The 19,543-nt window shown below is 49.9% G+C and overlaps 1 protein-coding gene and 1 non-coding gene across 3 annotated transcripts in view; one reads left to right on the forward strand and one right to left on the reverse strand.

The window, feature by feature from the left end:
* Positions 1 to 9,678, reverse strand: part of SCAF4 (SR-related CTD associated factor 4) — a 56,866-nt gene extending 47,188 nt beyond the window's left edge. For both annotated transcript variants that reach the window (XM_053916631.2, XM_053916628.2), the window contains exon 1: positions 9,514 to 9,678. In XM_053916631.2, coding sequence (XP_053772606.1) covers positions 9,514 to 9,543 — 30 coding nt within the window. In that variant the 5' untranslated portion in view covers positions 9,544 to 9,678. The remainder of the gene's footprint in view (positions 1 to 9,513) is intronic.
* Positions 9,679 to 18,330: 8,652 nt separating this feature from the next.
* On the forward strand, positions 18,331 to 18,489 carry LOC112309622 (U1 spliceosomal RNA). Its single transcript, XR_002975285.2, has one exon. It is a non-coding gene; the product is annotated as a U1 spliceosomal RNA (small nuclear RNA).
* Positions 18,490 to 19,543: the final 1,054 nt, after the last annotated feature.

Below are 19,543 nucleotides of genomic sequence, written 5' to 3' on the forward strand. Positions count from 1 at the left end.
TTCCAATCTTACCAAAAACTCAGTAGTGAGCCCTCTCCCTTCATAAACCACCCAGCGGACAAAGATCAACTGCTCAAACACTTCTGAGCAGCCATGGGGGCCACGGGCTGGACTCAGACAAATCTCAGAACTGCCATTCCCACACCGTGACCTTGGACAATTCACACCACCTTCCCAGTATGCCTACCTTTACAGTGGAAAGAATATGAAGACATATATATAAAACACCCAAGCCATTAGTGGCATCTGGTTGGTACGTAATAAGCAAATGAAGAATTCCTTTCCTGTCCTTCCCTTCAAATGTCCCCACTGGATCTTGAAGTAGCATGTAAAAACTAAAGATACCTTTTGAACTTAGTATTCATGATTAACAAAATAATTTGCAGAGCCAGTTAGTATTTGGCAGGTACTGTTGTAACCTTATGGAGAGCAAGCTGGTGCCTTTCCCTGTCTCCTCTTCTTCCCCCACAGGCAGCACCTCCTACGTTCCACGGGTGTCCAGGGGACTTGCAGCCAGGGAGCAGGGGGCAGCGGCAGCTCGTTGGAGGCTCACCCCCGACCCTGTCTCCAAGGCCCCTTTTCTGTGACCTCCCAGGGAGCCTAAGCAGCCCGGCCTGGACTCCTCTCCCCTGTAACACAGTCAAATCTCAGTTGTTGAACACCTCTCATCCTGAACAATTTGGTTCTGGTTCTTGACCAAAACTTCGGGTCCAGAGCCGACAGCCCTTTCATGCTGGGACCTGTATGATCAGCATCTCTCAGGAAACAACGGAGATTCGATTTTCAAACAAGCAGCTTATTGAACAGACTTGCAGAACGAATGAAGTTTGAGGACCAAGGTTCCGCTGTATTCTCAAGAGAACCAAGGCAACCAGCCTAGGCTCTCTCCTGCTGCTTCTTTTACCATAATTCCTTCCTTTGCATCACTGTTCCCAGTTTTAATAAACATACTCTCAAAATAAAAATTTTAGAAAAGAAAATCAGACCAAGCAACAAAACAATGAAAATAATGTGTTAAAACCTAACAGTTTTGTGCTTTTCTTTAAATATCTTTGAGATCATATAGCATAAAACCCATCCCTAGAGATCACAGGTGGCAAACACGAAGCGTGAGGGCCGAATCCGGCTCTCCGCCTTGTTTTATCGGCTGGTACCTTGTCTCTACGTGCGGTAGCACCGAGCTCTCGCTTAACTGTTAAGGAGCAGTTACATTTATACCGTCCTAAAGTTACATTCGGCCCTTTAAAGGCAACCACGAGGCTGATGTGGCCCCCGGTGAGAATGCGTCTGACACGCCTGCTCTGGAGCGTACAATGCAGCGGCTTGTACGACAGTCACAGTTGTGCGACCATCACCACCACTCACTGTTAGCACGTTCTCATCACCCCCCCGAAGGAAAGCAGTCCCCAACAGCAGTCACTCTCCATTCTCCCTCGTCCCAACCAGTAATCTTCTTTTTGTCTCTTTGGATTTGTCTGTTTTGGACATGTCATGTATTTTTAAAAACCTAACTTTGTAAGATACGAGTTTACATTCATTGAACAATGGTAAAGTCTCCAACTTAACTCCAAACTTGGCTGTTCTTTCTCGAGTGGCTTATCATTCAGCATCTCTTAATTAAGCTGAACTAGATGATGCATGACTATTACAGTTAAAAAAAAATCTTGCCTGTTTCCTAAAGGCTTAAAGGTATATTACCGTAAAGTTCCGTATTACAGGTTTCCTTGAAGCAAAATGTTATAGTTCTACTTCAGCTAAAATGCAGCCCTGACACAGTTAAAAGGGGGAATAAAGTGGAACATTCATGATGCAGTGTATGAACTGGGGACACTGCAAAGGGGGATTGAGACTGTAGGTCTCATCAACTACTGCTCTCGAAGGTAAGAGCACACCTAGAGTGGCGCAATGGGAGAAACCCACCCATTACCAAGGGTCAGGTAAAACGTGGGTAAATTGTCTCTAAACACAGTAACAAAGCTGACTACAAGTCATTTTATCACCACCAAGCACCGGCAATTCTAATAATATCAAGGATAAAATTTTGCTGACTGGGGCTCTTGACATTTTAAACTACCTTGCTGTGGTGGCTGTTAAGTGTCGACAATACAGAAGCATGGAATCTGCACGTTTTTACTATGTATCCTTTAACAAGCAGTCTATTCTTAGGCAAGTTCAATGAGGAAACCCTGTGGTTCCATGGCCAGTGCCCCAAACATGCCGGCCTGTGTACCTCCACATTCGGGGAGACGCTCACAAAGGTTCAGGGCGGCCTGCACGCTCCTCGAGCTCAGGGGTCTCCGTCCTGTGGTGCACACACACACCCCTGTGTTTAAACAGTACTTCCGAAACATGCGATTCTTTCTGGCACAAATATTTACAAGTAGCCAGAATCAGCTTGGAACAAAGGTACAGTGAAACATGAAGCTTGAAGATCCGCAAATAAAAAATTATAGAGAATGTCACCATGCTTGAGACTTCCCAACTGTTTTATATCTGCTGCATCATGTACACATTTTTGTAATTAGAATTAATAACAAGTGTTCCTCAATCAGTTACGGGTGAAGATACGATCGATAAACCTGGCTGTGTCTACTGAATACAATATGTGAAGATCAACCTTGACAGGCATTAACAAATATGCACAAGTTTAGGCTTGAAAATAAATTGGAATATTATTATTCATTATTGTGACAGACTAGTATGTAGACAAGCTTTTCTACTTTTTCCCAAAAAGTATTAATGGAATTTAAAAATATTAACCAGCTTTCCTCCCATCATAATACTTATTTGTAACTAGCATGAAGATCAGGTTTCTTTCCTGGCTGATTCTGTGACTGTTTCTGAAAATAATTTTGTTGTAAGAAGAGTACTGTGCTCAGCCCTGGCTGGTGTGGCTCCGTGGACTGAGCACCAGCCTGCGAACAAAAGGGTCACAGGTTCGACTCCCAGACAGGGCACGTGCCTGGGTGCTGGGCCAGGTCCCCAGTGGGGTGTGTGAGAGGCAGCCGCACATTGATGTTTCTGTCCTTCTCCTTCTCCCACCCTTCCCCTCTCTCTAAAAGTAAATAAATAAAATCTAAAAAAAAAATAGTGTGCCTAAACAAAAGTAAAGAAAAAGCTCTGCTCTTGATGTCCAATATGCTGGGCACATCACTGCTCTGCCTTCTCGTCCAACCAGGATTATCGCCGACCCACATGGATTTATACCCAAATCACCAACCAGCCAAGCACAAATGATCACCTTGAAGAGGTACTTGGATGGTCCTCCACTTTTAACTGAGCTCTAGTGGCCATCTTTTATATTTTCCACATAAAACTGTGGCTTCTCCCCTAAACTCCACTCCAGAGTCACACTGGATTTCTTGCTGAATCCTCTACTGCTTGTCCCACGTCCCAGGGGAATATCAAGGTCTCTATGCAGTGACTCACGCTTCCACAAGCACCAACAAAGACCTCTAACTGTAAAGGAATGAAAAGTAATCAGTAAGCCATGCAAATACTGAACAGGGTGAAGGTGACCAGGATATAATAAATTATAACAGTTTGTGAGATTCTCTAATTTTCAAAAAATCTGTAAAAGTGTACTGTTAATTACACTTAATATTAACAGAGAAATGTAGACATGTCTTCTCTAGTCTAACATCTCAACAGATCTTGGTCAGGCCTAATCCTAATGTAAATTTAGTAATTATTAATTCTACCTTTTCTGTGGTTCCACATGAACAGAATATCATTAACCAACCAATATTACCAAAAATTTCAACTGCTAACAGGTAAGCTGCTTATTCTATATACCTGATAATATAGGGTTTTTTTTTTAAGATCATTAAAGTTGTGTGCTGTTGTTATGAAGTATGCTAAAAAGAAGAATTCAGCATATTGTCTCAACAAATTACACTAAAGGTTCATCCTTTATGTTACAATGTGTTTTGCACCACGTCACCCAGGCGTATTTAGAATGAGATCAGAATGTGTGCAGTTACCTATGGAAAAGCCACCTGGAAGGAACACGAGTGCTCCATGGCAGAGCACAACCTCCAATTTGTTGCTGGCAAAAAACCCAACCACCCCTCCCCCAACACACACACACACACACACACACACACACAGAAGTACCGTTTTCTCACTTTTTTTTTAAATCTCCTGTATGGTTTCACTAGAATTTGTAAGCCAACTTTTCCATAATCCCAGTTTTTCTCTGGATCAGTTCCTTATCATGTGCCCACGTAGTTTTTTCTGAAACAAGATACCTTACGAAATAATACACAGGAGGGGGATATTTTCTACATGAACATCAGTGACAAACACGGCTCCAGAAAGCGGTGAGGAGCCAGCTGTCCTCCACCCAATGTGAAGCCGTGAAGCCAGACCTACAGCAGAGAACTGGATGGTCACTTCTTTCTTTTCTTTTAATTTAAGACTTTATTTATTTATTTTTAGAGAGAGGGGAAAGGGACAGGGAAAGAGTGGGAGAGAAACATCAGTGTGTGGTTGCCTCTCATGCGCCCTCTACTGGGGACCTGGCCCACAACCCAGGCACGTGCCCTTTGGTTCATAGGGCCGGTGCTCAAACCACTGAGGGGTACCAGCCAGGGCTGAACAGCTAACTTCTAAGACCCCAGACTCCTTGCAGGAGCGGGGTGCACGACCAAGGGAGACTGGGGACCCTGCGGCACTCCATGTCTCTGCGTCTCTGTGGACAGACCTCAGGTCAGAGCAACCAGAGATTAACATTGCAGGTTGAAAGAAAACTTCCCAAGGCGTCCTTGTCACATGATCAGAACTGTAGAAGACAAACACACCCACTGATCAGTAGGTAAAAAATACACGACAGTCCCCACAGAATGACTTCCGGTGGGAGCAGCCTGGAGCGGGTCGGCTCTTCCTGACCCACGTCACGGTGGCTCATGGCGGATGCCCACGTAGGTAAGTGCACCAACTTCAAGCCATACATCAAGTATTCATAAAACTTACTTCTGCCTGACTTGAAAGGGAAACGGAGTAAAAACACCCGTTTTCCTCCTGCACTTCAAGGCAGCATCATGTGCACGCCACCTCAGGCTGCAGTTTCAGAACAAACCCGAGGGTCCGAGCTCCCCTCCGGGTCTGTGAGGTGCAAGCTGCTTCCCTGTCCAGAGGAAGGTGCTGCCCTTTCATTCCCTTTCTCCCAAGGGTACAGCCCTTTCCTAGACGCTGTCTGATGCGTGTGATGCCAGAGACAGAAGGAGGACACAAGAATCCAGCTTTTATTTCACCAAAGTTTAAATGAGATTTGCAAAACAGAAAACAGCATCATCAGTCTTCTAACTTTTTTTGTTTTGAAAGCATTTGCTATTTATGTTACCATGTAGTGGGTTTATTGTTACTTTTAATAAATGCAGTTCTCAGCTGGAATTTCTAACATGGCAAATATCAGCTCATACAATCTGCAAATACAAAGCTCTCCGTGGCCCTTAAGTGTTGAGTTTAAGGAAGTCAAAATCAAAGTCTGAAGAAAGCTGTCCCAGAGAAACTCTTACACAAGACGTTTAAGAACATTCACTACAGTATCTGTGGCAAAAAATGAGGAACCACCTACGTTTGTCACCTGGGGAATCCAATAGAATGCCATTTGTTCAAAGGTGGCACTACATGGCCATTAGAATGAACCGAATCTCATGCAGTATTAATGTCTGAGCAAAAATCCACTTTGCAGAATGTGTACAACACACTACCCATGTGTATCAAAACACAGAATGTTCTATTTTGTTTATGCACCACAGAGATTGATAATCCAGTATTTGCCTCTGGCTTGGGGGAGGGCTATAGGGGGGTAGATATGTTCCTTTGGATTTAGAGAAGATTGACTGAATGCTAAAAATGCAATAGATGGATTAAGAAACCCCATTTATAAACTTTAAACCCCATTTATTCATTCAACAGTTACCAGATACCAAACTCTTCACATTAAGGAGTGTATAACCCTAACAGAATACAACTAAGAACTGGCCATAATTGATCACTCATCTTCACCCTGTACAACACTTAACACTGTGTCTTGCCCAAAGGTGCTCCTTGATGGGTGTCTGTAATACCCCCTCCTTCCTTATCTTCCTGTCTGCAGCAGAGAGAGGGGCCTGTCTGACCTGGGCTTCCCCTCTCCTTCCTTGTAGGCACCGCTTTGCCCTAAGTTACCCACCCCCTTTCATTGCTTGAAACTGCACTTTTCTAGACTTCCCCTGCTCCCAGCTCCTAGAGACCAGGGCTGGAGGCACCCCAACCCTAACCTAAACATCGGGAGGTCTAGTGTCACAGCCTAGGACACTAGTCACTGCTCTTCCTTCTCTTTGCCCTTGAACTCTCACAATCGAACTTCTGAACGAGACTACGAGTGCCATTTGCTACCTTACTTCATCTTCCGCATCCCCATTTAACCTCAGACTTCAGATCCCAAACCCTCCAAACTTGCAGACACCCTTTTCTTAAGCTTTAACCTGCAACTACTCTCCCGACACCGCACAACACGCCACCCTCAGGCAACAAGGAGAGGCCAGCCCCACGTCCCAGTCCCAGCCCTGCCTGCCGTTACGTTTAGTAGCAGAATGCTGCTTAACTCCGTTCGAGGTCAGTTTCCCCACCGCACGTGATGCCTAGGTAAGGCTGCAGAAACGTTAACTGGATATGTGCATATAAAGTGCCGACATGCCATAGATGCTTATTAAATATTAATCCCCCCAATTTCCTTCTTCAGGGCACATGTGAGAGTGACTCCTGGGGCTCTCCCTCTATCGCTGGGTTCGTCCAAGTTTGAGTGCTTGATGCCCAACGGAACGCCAGGAATTTCCACAGGACCTCCACTCAGACCCCTGCACTGGCTGCGCTGCGGGTGGCTGCTGGACTGTGCTAACCACCCCGCCCCGCGCCCAGCACCTAGAGAGGGATGCCAGGTGACTACCAACCCCATCGGAGGCTCCTCTGGCCCACAGCTCCCTCCCCTGAGTTCCCACTACAGACTCACCAAGTCTAGATTCAACTGGCTTCTCTTAGCTGAACCCCAACCCACCACTTATCCCCAAACCTCTGCCTTCCACAACGCGCACGACAAACCAAGCCTCTTGATTACATTACCCACGACACACAACCTCTGTTTACTCAAAGCCTAAAAATGGAGCTCACACACATTAGGCGTCGGGCCCCAACTCCTTAACCGTCCTCACTTTCCAGCAGCCTCTGGAGCCCAGTGCCCACTGGCTCACTGCCCCTCCATCACCACTACCTACACCATCTCCTGTCCCCAAGTCCTCAGTGCTCTCCAAAGGCCCCAGGGAGCTGTGCTACCGCCGACCAGGGGCCTGCGCTTGCGTAGGCCTGGTGGCCTCTGCGAGACCGGGTTCCCCGGCAGCAGGGTGCCCTGTGGTGGGTGCCACCACAGGCAGGGCTCTGCTTTGCAGCTGGGCGGTACTCTGGGGTTCGTGAGCATGAGATCTGGGGGACTTGAGGATACAGGTGGTCAGCACCGTGTCCTGCACGGTGAGAAGTAACTGAGAAGCACTGTGGATCAAGATGGGTTTGCAATCAGACTCACTCCCTCCGAAGATCGTTTTGGTGGGAGGGCTGACACCACACACCTTACATAGTCACCATCAAGTCCATACAGACAGACTAGGAATGGGAATAAAAATCGAGGGAAACAAGCAACAATCAAAGCAACAATCAAATTCTCCTGTTGCACACTTAAAAAGGTTAAAACACCACTTCCCCTTTCCAAGGAGTCAATGTCATTCCTAATTTTTTTGAAGTAAAAACTACTCATCACTTTTCCAGAATTAACATGACATCCTTTACTTAGGAGAGCGCTTAACCGCAACTTCCATGGAGCCTAAGTGAGAATTAAATACTCCTCAAAGCACGGAAAACCCTCCTCTCCGCCCAGCAACAATTTCCCCTGCAACTATTCCATCAGCGCCCCCCTCTCCGCCCCCCGCACAGTCGGTCCCGGGACGGCAACCAGGGGGCAGGGGCAGCTGTCCCCTTTGTTGCTTCTTCCATCCTAACCCCTTCCTGTTTCCTTGTCCACAGCTTTAATAAATGTCCTTTCAAAGTAAAGACAATTCATTGTTTTTACCTTGCGAGAGCAACGCACTCGGAACCTTTAAGCCACGGCCGCAGCACTTGTGTAAACTCGCACTCGCTGCACCGCACCTGCCAGGCGCTGCCCCAGGGAGGGGTGCGGGGCAACTGGCCAGAGACCCTGCCCTGGAGCCAAGCCCGCGAAGCCGCAGCCACAGCATTAGGAGGAATGACCGCCCGGTGCCCTGCGGTGCGGTCCCCGCCGAAGGTGCATAAATGTGGAGCCACGACGCTGCCCGCCCCAAACGAACCCGACCCTGAACGTCAGCTGTGCCCGAAGAAGAAAAAGGTCACTTCCCCACCCTGAAAGCCCCACTGCTGAACGTGGCTGGCAACGTCGGGCGGCGGGCCCGCGACCTCCGGGAGACCCCCAGTCGGAGACACGCCGTTTCCCGGGCGACCCAACAGGCGGTGAGCGGCCCTCTCCTCCCGGGGCTCGGCCCCAGGGCCCCGCGGACGACTCGCCCCGCAAATCGGAAGTGTGATGGGAGGGACCCCGCAAAATCTCGTGAGACGCAGCAAGTTCTGAGCGCCCCATCAAGACACCCACAACCGCTGCATCTGGCTTCTTAAATATCGGGCTTGTCTCTAGCATTTGCAAAAGGAAGACTGTGCAACCGACGCACGACAATGGTCTCCGTGCCGGGACTGCGTTTTAAATCGCCCGGGCCGGGCGCCCTGCCCCCAAGGCTCGGACCCACTACTGCGCGGGCCGCGCCGCGCCCACAGGGACTGGAGGGAAAGTGGAGCTCGTGGGTCGCGGTAGCTCCGGGCCAGGCTGGGGGTCTCCGCGGGGGAAGGCTCGGGAGGCGGGGGTGCTCGAGGGGGAACGGCCGGGGGACCGGTGCGCCGAGGCCGCGCTACCGCGGGCTCGCGTCGCTCATTCAACTTCTCAGGTGTCACGCCGGGCTCGGAGTCCCCGAGGGCGGCGTGCGCGACTGGCAGTGACAAGGGGCACCCCTGTGGTGCACCAATCCCACTTCCCACGTGCGCGAGTCCCGGGTCGGACGGGCTCGCTACCGGCCCGCTCCGGACGCCAACCGCCCGGGATCAGAGTCCAGCGGCCGCGGCCCGGCAGCGGGAGCCGGGACCGGCGGACGCTCCCGCCCCGCCCCCCACGCGCCGCGCTCCAGTCCCGGCCGCGGGCGGGCTCTGACTCCCGGGGGCACTAGTGGGGCTGCGGGCGAGCGGGCCGGACGAGGAGCCCGCGCGGCCGCGGACGCGGCCGAGGTCGTCGCCGGGCGTGGGGGAGGGGAGGGGTCGGCCCCGCGGCCGCTGCCACCTCTCGGGCCGCAGGCCGTCGCGCGGGCCCGGCCGCCGGAACCGGAGCAGGAAGCGTCCCCACCCGAGCCCAGCTTCAAGCCCGCCGCGCGGGAGAGCCGGCGCCGGCCCGCGCCCCCTCACCTCCTGGTTGAAGGCGTTGACGGCGTCCATGTTCGCGCTGCGGCGGCGGCGGCTCCGGGCCCGCCGGTCACATAGAATTGCGCAGGGCGGAGCGGGGCCGCGGCCCGGCCCGGCGGGGTCGGGGGCGGAGCGGGCGGCGGGGCCGGGGGCCGGGCAGGAAGCGGGGCGGCGGGGCGGGCGGGCGGCGGCGGCGGCGGGCCCCTCTCAGTGCCGTTCGGGGGCTGAGGAACAAGAGGCGGCGGCACTGCGCCCTATCATGTCCGTTCGGTGGCGGCGGCTGCGCTTTGCGTCTCGCTGACACGGCCCCCGCGCTCTCACGCACTGGCCACACGAGCCCGGCCGGCGAGCGGGCGGCCTCTCTCAGCCTCTCGCCAGCGGGATGGCGGCAGCGGCCCGAGTCCACGCCGCGCGGGGCACCCTGGGACGGCTCGGGCCTCCCAGCGCTTCCGGTGCCCGCGCCGGCCCCGCCCCGCCGCGTCGGCTCCGTCCCCGTGCACGCCGGCCCCGCCCCGTCCTGCGTGCCGGGCGGCGGGCGCGGGACTCGGGCAGGCCGGGCGTTTTCCCGGGCGCTTTCCCGCCCGCCGCGGCCGCGGGCCGGGGAGGGATCCCAGCCCGGAGCCTGCGTCTCCTAGGGTCGCCGGAGGTCGCGGATCCCAGCGCCGGGATGTTGACCCCTGCAGCGTCCCCAGGGCCATTTCCGAGTGCCATTCGGTCCGAGCTGGCGGTGCGCCGGGCCGGGTGGTGCGGGCGCGGAGCCCGGAACAATGGGCGCAGGACTTCACCCAGCCCGCGGAGGTGCTTGTGCCGGCTCCCTCGCAGCCCCTGCCTCGCAGCCTCTGCCGCGCAGCCCCGTGGGTGTCGCAGTTGTGCGGCTTAGTCTTTGCGAGGTGAAGTGCGGAGAAGGACAAACAGGCCCAAAGGAACCCCTGTTCCGTGGAACAGCCTTGTGCCACGGGAGGAGTGGACTTGCTAAACCCTGATATCGCCTCCCCAAGCCACCTCGTTTCTTTTTTGGTGGAAGGACTGTGCCCTGATTCACTTCCCCTGAGTATCTACTGTCTTCCAGGCGCTGGGCTGGGTTCTGGGCACATGGAAATAAAGGATCATTTTTCTGCCTTCGGACAACCCAGGTTAGTGGAGAGGATAGGCAAATGAGCAGATAATAACTGAAGCATGTAAGTGTTCGGGCAGAGCCCCTGGGGAACAAAGAAGAAAGGTATCATCCTACTAAAAGCCCAGTAAGGCTGAAGGAAGTGGCACCTGAGCTGCATCTGGAAGCAGCAGCAGCATTGGGAGAAGATACTCCATCTTGAGCTTGATGGGTACGGTGGCATCAACCTCCCCCAAGGAGGAGCTGAAGCTGGGGCAGTGATGTGGACCTGGAAGGAGTGAGGAAACCAGGTCCCTGAAGAGCCTCTGGGCCATTCCAAGGAGTTTGGATATTTTGTCCCCAAAGTAATGGGGAGCCACTGAAAGCTTATAAGGGTGGGGGGAGTGGTGTCCTGCAATGTGTCCTTTCAGAAGAAAGGCATGGAGTAGTAGCAAGTGTGGGGTCAGGGAAGGAATAGCCCTAGTCCTGGGGGATGTGCTGGGGGCTCAGGCCCTGGAGCTAAGAGGGAGAGACAAGGTCAGATATTTAAGAAGTGGGAAGGAGAGGCTGTGAGATTAAGGAAGAGATAGGCTTTGACAAAGATGGTCCAGGTTCTGGCTTAAATGATGTGGATGGTTGGATTTATAAGTCAATTTAGGGGATACATGGGGAGGAGGGAATGGGTTTGAGTGAAGAGGGTCGTGTTTAATACTTGTAGATCGTGCCAGGGTCTATCTGACATGCTGTTCTGTGTTATTTAATCTCCATAACAGGCTTCTGTGTGAGGTGCCTATTAGTAATACCCCTGTGTTATATTTGAGGAAGTGAGGCCCCATTCAGTTAACTAAAGTGAATTAAATGACTTCCTTCTGGGGCCTATGGAATTTGAGCTGCCCCTGGGGCAAATAAGTGAGGATGTCTAGGAGGCAGTTGGATAAACACAGGTGGAATCAGGATGGATGGCTGGGAGGTGGTAGAGATCTGGGAGTCATTAGCACTCGGCTGGCTGGCATGGGAGCAGCTGAAGCAGACAGGGAACGTGGGTATGTGAGGGGTAAGAGGCAGAAAAAGGAAGGGCACAGGAGAAGCAGTCAGCCCCTCCCATGCCGAAGGTGGATGGGTAGGCCCAGCAGGTACAGGCGGCATCTAGGGCCTCAGCAGGAACGTGTGACTGTGGGATCGAGGGAAGGGGGCCGTTCCATGTGCCGTCCTATTGAGATTTGAGTGGACGAAGAACAAGATTTACCTTGTAAGATCCTTGTGTTTGAAGTAGATAATTTTGGAGGTTCTTTTCTGGATAGGGTTGGTTTTTATGTCGATCGTGCTTGGGAGGTCTTTTAAGCAAGTTGTTTGGGGAAGGCATGTTATCAGTGAGACTTTTGGAGACTTGTCAGGGTTTTCTACCATTTTTTCTGTTCAGAAGATGGCAGCACCAGTGTTTTTAAATTGATTTTAGAGAGAGAGGGCGGGGAAGGAAGGGAGAGGAAGAGAGAGAGAGAAACATAGATTTGTTGTTCCACTTGCATAGATTTGTTGTTCCACTTGGCTGCCTCTTGTATGTGCTGCCCTTACTGGGGATCGAACCCACAGCCTTGGTGTATTGGGAAGATGCTCTAACCAGCTGAGCTACCCGGCCGGGGCAGCAGCACCTCTAGCTGCTTTGGGACACCTGCTGAGCATCTGCACAACTACTGCTGGACTTCGGTCTCTGCTCCTCCAGGCAGACAGGTCACACCCTCCAATAGGAAGTTTTGGGCAAATGACAAAAACTTGCCAGGGCTGTGCTTTGAAAGTGAGCAGCCCTCGAAGCAGAGGAATGCAGCCTGTTGGAAAGATGGCCAGGCAATCATAAGTGCAAGTGACTGATAAAACTAGCAAGACATTTCATCCAGTTGCAAACTTGCCTTCTCTCAAAGGACAAGGGTCTAGTAATGTGGGCATGAAGACGGACAGTTTTGAAAAGCCATTCCAAACAAACCCATGTTTTTAAAAAGAGTAGATGAAATCCATTTTCAGAGGAGAGAAGAGATAACATTCAACAAGTAATATTCTTGTTAGCGCCCTGGCCAGCTAGCTCAGTTGGTCAGAGCATCGTCCCAATGCGCCAAGGCTGCAGGTTCAACCCCCCGCCAGAGCACATACAAGAGTCAACCGAGTGCATGAACAAGTCCGACAAATCAACGTTCGTGTCTGTCTCTCTCTCTGCCCTCCTCTTTCTCCTCTTTCTCTAAAATCAATGAATAAAAATCCTCGTTAATTCTGTGCCTTTCACATGTGACTCCATTCTCTTGGAAGGCATGCTGGCTACAGTCCACAGGTGCAGAGAATAAATACAGAGACAAGACGTCTCACCTCTGCCGATCCAGGAAACATCTACAGGTGTGAATTCTAGAGAAGACAGGTTCTTTCTTGTGCTTCATCCTGTGTGCTTCTTGGGGCAAGTATAAACTATGACGTGGCCCAGGACCCCTCTTTTCTTCCTGGGCATCCTCCTGCCTTCCATGAGCACTCACCTGCCCCCTGTGCCCCTCTGCCTGCCCCGTTCTGCACTTGAACTCTCTCCTGGTGTACGGCTGCATTCCCCAGCACCCACTGGAAATTCTGAATGCGGGCCCCCTCTGTCCCACCTGCCTGATCCCTTCCCATGACAGCCTCCCTCTCCCTGCCCTCTATTCTGCTAGGCCCAAGAGCCCAAGACAGTGGCGCAGACGAGGAGGCCACCAGGTACTGGATGGAGCTCAGTGCCAACTGGGGTGCTGGGACTTTAGGGAATTTTCATTCTCTTTAATTTTTCAGCACTTTCTAGACCCTCCAGAGAAAGCATATATTACTTTTGTAATCAGAAAGAGTAAGCTCCAAAAGTGACAGAGAGAAAGGGAGAGAAAGAAAGGAAGGAAGGAAAGAGAGAAAGAAAAGAAAGGACTCGTACAGATAAGGGTGCAGCGAACCTGAATGGCTTTGGACAGGTAGCCTTGGCTGCGACGACTGTGTGAGCGAGCACAGGCAGGGTGCTGGTCAGGGCTCTGCAGAGACAGAACCATGAAGATGGAAATATATATATATATTCTCCTTTTATATATCCCATTTGTATGTGTGTATATACATCACCTTATAGACAGTTACATATGTGGAGACGTATATCCTCTCTGCCATTGGAGAATCAAAAAAGCTGGTGGCCAGTGTCCAGCAGAAGGCCGGAGGACCAGGGAGGCCCATGATGGAAGTCACAGTCTGAGGGCAGGAGAAGGTGCGGTGAGATGTCCCACTCAACCCGTGAGGCGGGAGGACAGGAGCTGACTCCTCCTTTTCCCACCTGCTGTTGCATTTAGGCCCTCAGCAGATCGGACAAAGCCCACCCGCCCTGAGAGGGCCGTCTGCTTCCCTAGGTCCCTCAGTTCAACCCATCTCACCCAGCCGCCCCTCCACAGAAGTGACCTGTGATTGGCATGTTCTGTGGCCTGGGCAAGCTGGCATATAACATGAATCATTGCAAGAGCTAGTAAAGGGAAATGGTTTCTCCCAGCTGTTTCTTGTCTTACTTAAACATAGAGATCTAAGATTCTTTTTGCAAAATTGGAAATATGAAACTCAAGTCTTGACTGAAGTGACCTGTCACCTCCTGAGACTGACCTGCCCAGTTGAGCGTTCATTCGTTCATTCACAGGACGTGGGCGGGCAGTTAGGACACCGCGGTGCACACGTCCAAGAGCGCCTCCTCACTGCGCTCCCCATGAGTCCAGCCGCCGCCCTGGTGTTGGGCATTTTTTCAGACGCAGAGTGGCCATCAGCATGTGATCACGTCTTATTTGAAGAAAGAGTTTTACTTTTTTTCTAGTCCCTGCATATGCCTGCTATTTACTTTTCTTATCTGCACTAACCAGCACTCTGGTGCGGTGTTGACCGAGAGCAGTGAGAGTGGACACTGGGGTCGCCTGTGTTGTCTCTGGGTCAGACATTCCTTGCCACTGCCCAGGCTTGAGCTCCAGGCTGTCCACAGAAGCCCGGTCACAGGTCGTCTTGGACCGTCCAGGAAGTCCCCTGTCACTGATGTCTTGAGAGGTTTTGTTTCCTTTTTTCCTTTTAAATCATGGATGGGCCCTGGCTGGTGTGCTCGGGATTGAGCGCCGGACTAAACCGAAGGGTCACCAGTTCAATTCCCAGTCAGGGCACATGCCTGGGTTGCAGGCCAGGCCCCCAGTTGGGGGCGCTCAATAGGCAACCACACATTGATGTTTTTCTCCCTCTCTCCCTCCCTTCCCCTCTCTAAAAATAAATAAAGTCTTAAAAAAAATAAACTGTGGATGGGTGTTGAATTTTGTCAGATGTTGTTTCCGTGTCTATTGAGCTGTTCATCTGGTTCTTCTAGTTTTTTTTTTTCAAGTACAGTTTTCTACCTTTTCCCCCCACCACCCCAGCCCTCCCTGCCTCCCTCCCCCGAGGTTCTTCTATTCTATTCTGTTAATATGGGGAATCACGTTGATCAGTTTTTGAATGTTTGGCCAGCCCGCCAGCATTCCCGAATGAACCACGCTGGTCTTAGAGTGGTCCTTTTTTATATGTTGCTGGATTCAGTTTGCAAGGATTTTGTCACGAGGTTTCCTCTATGAGTGATACTGATCTGTTGTTTCCTTTTCCTGTGATGGTTCTGCTGTCTGAGTATCCTGTCCTCATCGAATGAGTTAAGAAATATTTCCTTCCCTCTCCATTTTCTGAAGGCATTTGTGTAGAATTGATAATATTTCTTCCTTAAGATTTTGTTAGAATTCACCAGTGAAACCATCTGGGCCTAAAGTTTTCATTATAGAAGGGTTTTAATCATTCAATTAAAAAAATTTGTACAGGGCTCTTCTGGTATTTTATTTCTTGACTCAGTTTTGGTTTTTTGTTTTTTTTTTCAAACAACACAGACATCCTCTTGTAGTTCTGGTGGGCGGAGTCTAAAGCAAGGTGTCAGCCCGCCGCCTCCCTTCTGGAGTCTTCCGGGAAGAATGCATTTCCCTGCCTTTGAGGTCCCCGTCTGAGGCTCCCGCCCTGTCTCAGCCTCGCCAGCCTCCTGCTTCTGCCACCGTCACACCTTCCCACGGAGCCTCTGTTGATAACCTTGGATAACCTTCGTTTCTGATTAACGACTTACTGACTTTTTCATAACAGTCCCTTCTTGTTCTTTTCGAGGCTGTGGTCCATCTCCTCTTTTACTCCCGATGTGGGAAGTGCATGTGTTGTCTTCACAGCTCTCTCCACTCCAGTGCAGTTGGAGGCTCCTCTGTTCTGCTGATCTTTCCAGAGGAATAGCCTTCGCTTTTGTGGAGTCAGTCTGGTGTTTGTGTACTTTCTGGCTCACTGATTTGCACTCTTACCTTTATTATCTCCTTTCTTCTGCTTGCGTTGTGTTTCATTTGCTCTTCGTTTTCTGGTTTTTTTAAAGTGGAAGCTAAAATCATTGATTTGAGATTTTTGTCCTTTGTAATGTTGTAAGCATTTAAAACTTAAAATTTCCGCCTTAAAATTTCAACATGTTTCCACTTCTATTTAGTAAAGATATTTCATAATTTCCCTTGTGATTTCTTCTTTTATCCACAAGTTATATAGAAATGTTTTGTTAAATTTCAAATACTTAGAAATTTCTCGAGTATCTTTCTGTTGCTTCGTAGTTTAACTTTACTGCAGTCAGAGACTGTACTTGGTACCATCTCAGTTATTTAAAATTCATCGAGACCTGTCGCATGGCTCCGCCCGTCGCCTGTCTGACCTTTCCATACGCACTGGGAAGTACGGTATTGTCTCGCTGTCGTGCGGTGGGGTGTTCTGTCAGTGTTGGTCAGGCCCCCTCTCTGGTCCTCTTCTGTCCACTTAGTCTATCAGTTACTCGGAGAGGAGATTCCACATCTTCTGCTGTGATTCTGGATTTGTCTGCTTCTTCCAGTTCTGCCCGTTGTGGCTTCAGGTGTTTGGAATGGTTATTGGGTGAGTAACAAGTTACGATGATTATTTCTCTCTGATGAATTGACCCTGTTGTCATCAGGAAGGCTTCCTCCCTCACCTGTGGTTACTGTTCCTTGTCCTGACCTCTGCTCTGTCTGAGGTTCTTACGATCAGTCTTTGCATGATCCAGATTTCCACCCTCGCCCTTACCCTGTCTGCGTCCTCTCCAATTCTGTGCTCATTGTTCCCCTGCATTTTACTTCTACATGTGTTTTACCAGCCTGCCGTTCATCAGCTTTGTTTTTGCTTCAGACAGTTTTCTTTTCAAGGCATTTAAAAAAAATAATACTTTTTATATTTTCCCACATACTTAACATTTCCAATGCTCTTCCTTTTTTTTTTTTTTTTAATAGATCCAGCTTTCAATCTGGTGTCAATTTCCTCCTCTCTGAGGACATTTCTGTAGTATTCTCATAGAGCAAGTCTGCTGTCAAGTGACCTCTCTCTGCTTTAGTTTATGTGGAAAAGTCTATATTCACCCTTGTTTTTTACAGATATTTCCAGTGGGTATAGAATATCAAATTTGCAGGATGATCGCCCAGCACGCCAAATACGCTTCTCTGTTGTTTTCTGGCTGGCACAGTTTCTCATGAGAAGTCTTGATGATTCTGTATTTGTTCCTCTGTCAGTAATTTGCCTATTACCCACTGTCTGGGAAAGTTTTTCTTTCTATATTTTCCAGTTTAAAAAAACACGGTGTAAGGATTTCGGGGTGGGGGTGTTCATTCGGCAAGGTCTAGGTCTCCTGCCTACACCCTGGCTGGGGAGTTGCAGGGTTGGTTTTCAGTGTCAATAGCAGGAAGCAGAGTCTGCTTTCTTCCAGGATTTGTAACTGGGGGACACAAATCCAGTTTTTATCCCAAACATAAAAGAAGGAGATTCAGAGGTTTTTCAGCCAAAAACAATGATGAACGCTTTTCCCAATCCACTGCACCCCTCTTTTGTGTAATGACTCTGAGGTTTAGAAGAAGGCTCCCACCTCCCAAGGTAGCCTCTGCTTGATCCAAGCCCAGTTTAATAGTGTAACCCTCCCACCCACCCTTTTGCCAGCAATTTGTTCAGAAACTCAGGCCTAAGCCATGTGGCACAGGACGTCGCTCTGACTTCGAAGGCTGGTTTAGAAATAGGCGCCTGACACGTTCTGGTCTCATGAGGTGCAAGATGACGTGTTCTGGGGGACTCTGGGGGAAAGTTCCCCATGTTCCAGAGAATTGTAGAACGCAAGCTGGCAGCATCTTCCACATGGGATGATCGTGGTATCAACCTGAGGATGAAGCTGCCGTGGGCCCAGGAGCAGAACCGAGAAACGGAGCTGGATCTGCTGGATGAAAGCAACCCTGAAGCCCGCCCTGCTCCTTGGGGTCACGACAGCCGGTGCTCGTCCTTATTGTTGAAGGCAGTGTGAGTCGGGTTGTCTGCTGTTGGTGATGGGAAGTATCTTAACCGACTCAATATAGAGTCTTCTGGGTGTGTAGCTCCTAGTGGCACCTTCCAGAATTGGTGTTCCTTTCTAACAGTCCCTGGGAGATGGAAGTGGTGGAATCCGGACTACGACGGCGCTACAACAAACATGATGAGTGATGTGAAAGGAAATAAATATTGATTGGATTAAAGAATGATTGAAATGTATAGTCTTTATGATGAAAGAGTTGTGCTTTGGTTACCAAAAACCTTAAGTGCATTGACAGATCAATTCTGAGTAATGTAAATAATGAGGCTCCATTAAGCCTTTAGAAAATACTTGTCTGCTTACCTGGCAGGGGCGATGCCGTGGTCAGGAAGGTGGTTTTCCTGGGGCTCAGGCCCTGCACTGGGGACATGCTGACCCCTGCAGGTCCCCCAACTGTGGGAACCCGGACTACAGAGTTTGTGGTCGTGGGGGGCTGCGTTCACGCTGTCCCCAGAAATAAAAGGAAGAAAATACTTGTACAAGTGAAATAAACTAACATATGCCTCATCATATCCTTGGCCTTGGAAAGGGTCCAGGGTACCGGTTTGTGACATGACCTCTGGTAGGTTAATTTGCTTTTCTGAATCTTAGATTTCTAGTCTGCAAAACACTTGTTGTCAGAATCAGGTTAATTCATAAGTGTGAAAGATCGTTATAGAAACCAGGGAAGTGAAGAAGCAGGTTTTGTGTCTGTCTGAGTTCCGGATGGCTGATAAGGCCGCACTGATCATCCATGACTTTTGGTTCTAGTGCAAACACTTCATTTCCCATTTTGATTGCTGATTTCCATGTTGAAAAAAATCCACTGGTGTGCGTCTTTGCATGTAATTCATAATTGGTATTTTATGTATGTTTATTTTCGTTTGATAACTGAGTATTGAATATAACCGACCTTTTGTCAGAGTGAATGGAAGTAACGAAACACTTTGAAATGTGTAACTAAGATGAAATGTAAAAGGAAAAATGGCCGGGTAGCTTTGTTGGTTACAGCGCTGTCCCACCTTACCGAACAGCAAGTGGGGTCCTGCTGCCCGCTGCCACCCACTGGGCCAAGTTCCAGAGGCAGAGGTGTGGTGATGAAGGAAAGGAGTCTGTGTTCAAAAGCTTCACAATTTTGGAATAACACTTTCCACATGCATTAGTCACTTAGACCTATCAATTAAGGCTACACTCTTTAACTCTGTAGTGACAGCTTTAATCACTTAAACCTACCAATTAAGGCTAAACCCTTAACACCTGGGTTCTCCTAGATTCGCCTGATTAGTTTTTAGTTGTCTTATTTCTATAGGGTTAATTTACAAGCTAAAACAACATAAGATACAAAAGTTACACCATTTTGGAAGAATGGCAGGCTTCCGCCTCAGAGCCGGTTTCCTCTAGAACCCCCAAAGAAGAACAACCCTGCCACCCTCTGCCAGGCCAGCTGGATCCTAGGCTGTGCCCAGAGTTCCTTCCCACCCAAAACACTTCCGGTTGGGAACCCCCAGCAGCTGCAGCACCATCATCCA

The sequence above is a fragment of the Desmodus rotundus genome, chromosome 2 (assembly GCF_022682495.2).
Source record: "Desmodus rotundus isolate HL8 chromosome 2, HLdesRot8A.1, whole genome shotgun sequence".
In the NCBI taxonomy this organism is placed as follows: Eukaryota; Metazoa; Chordata; class Mammalia; order Chiroptera; family Phyllostomidae; genus Desmodus; species Desmodus rotundus.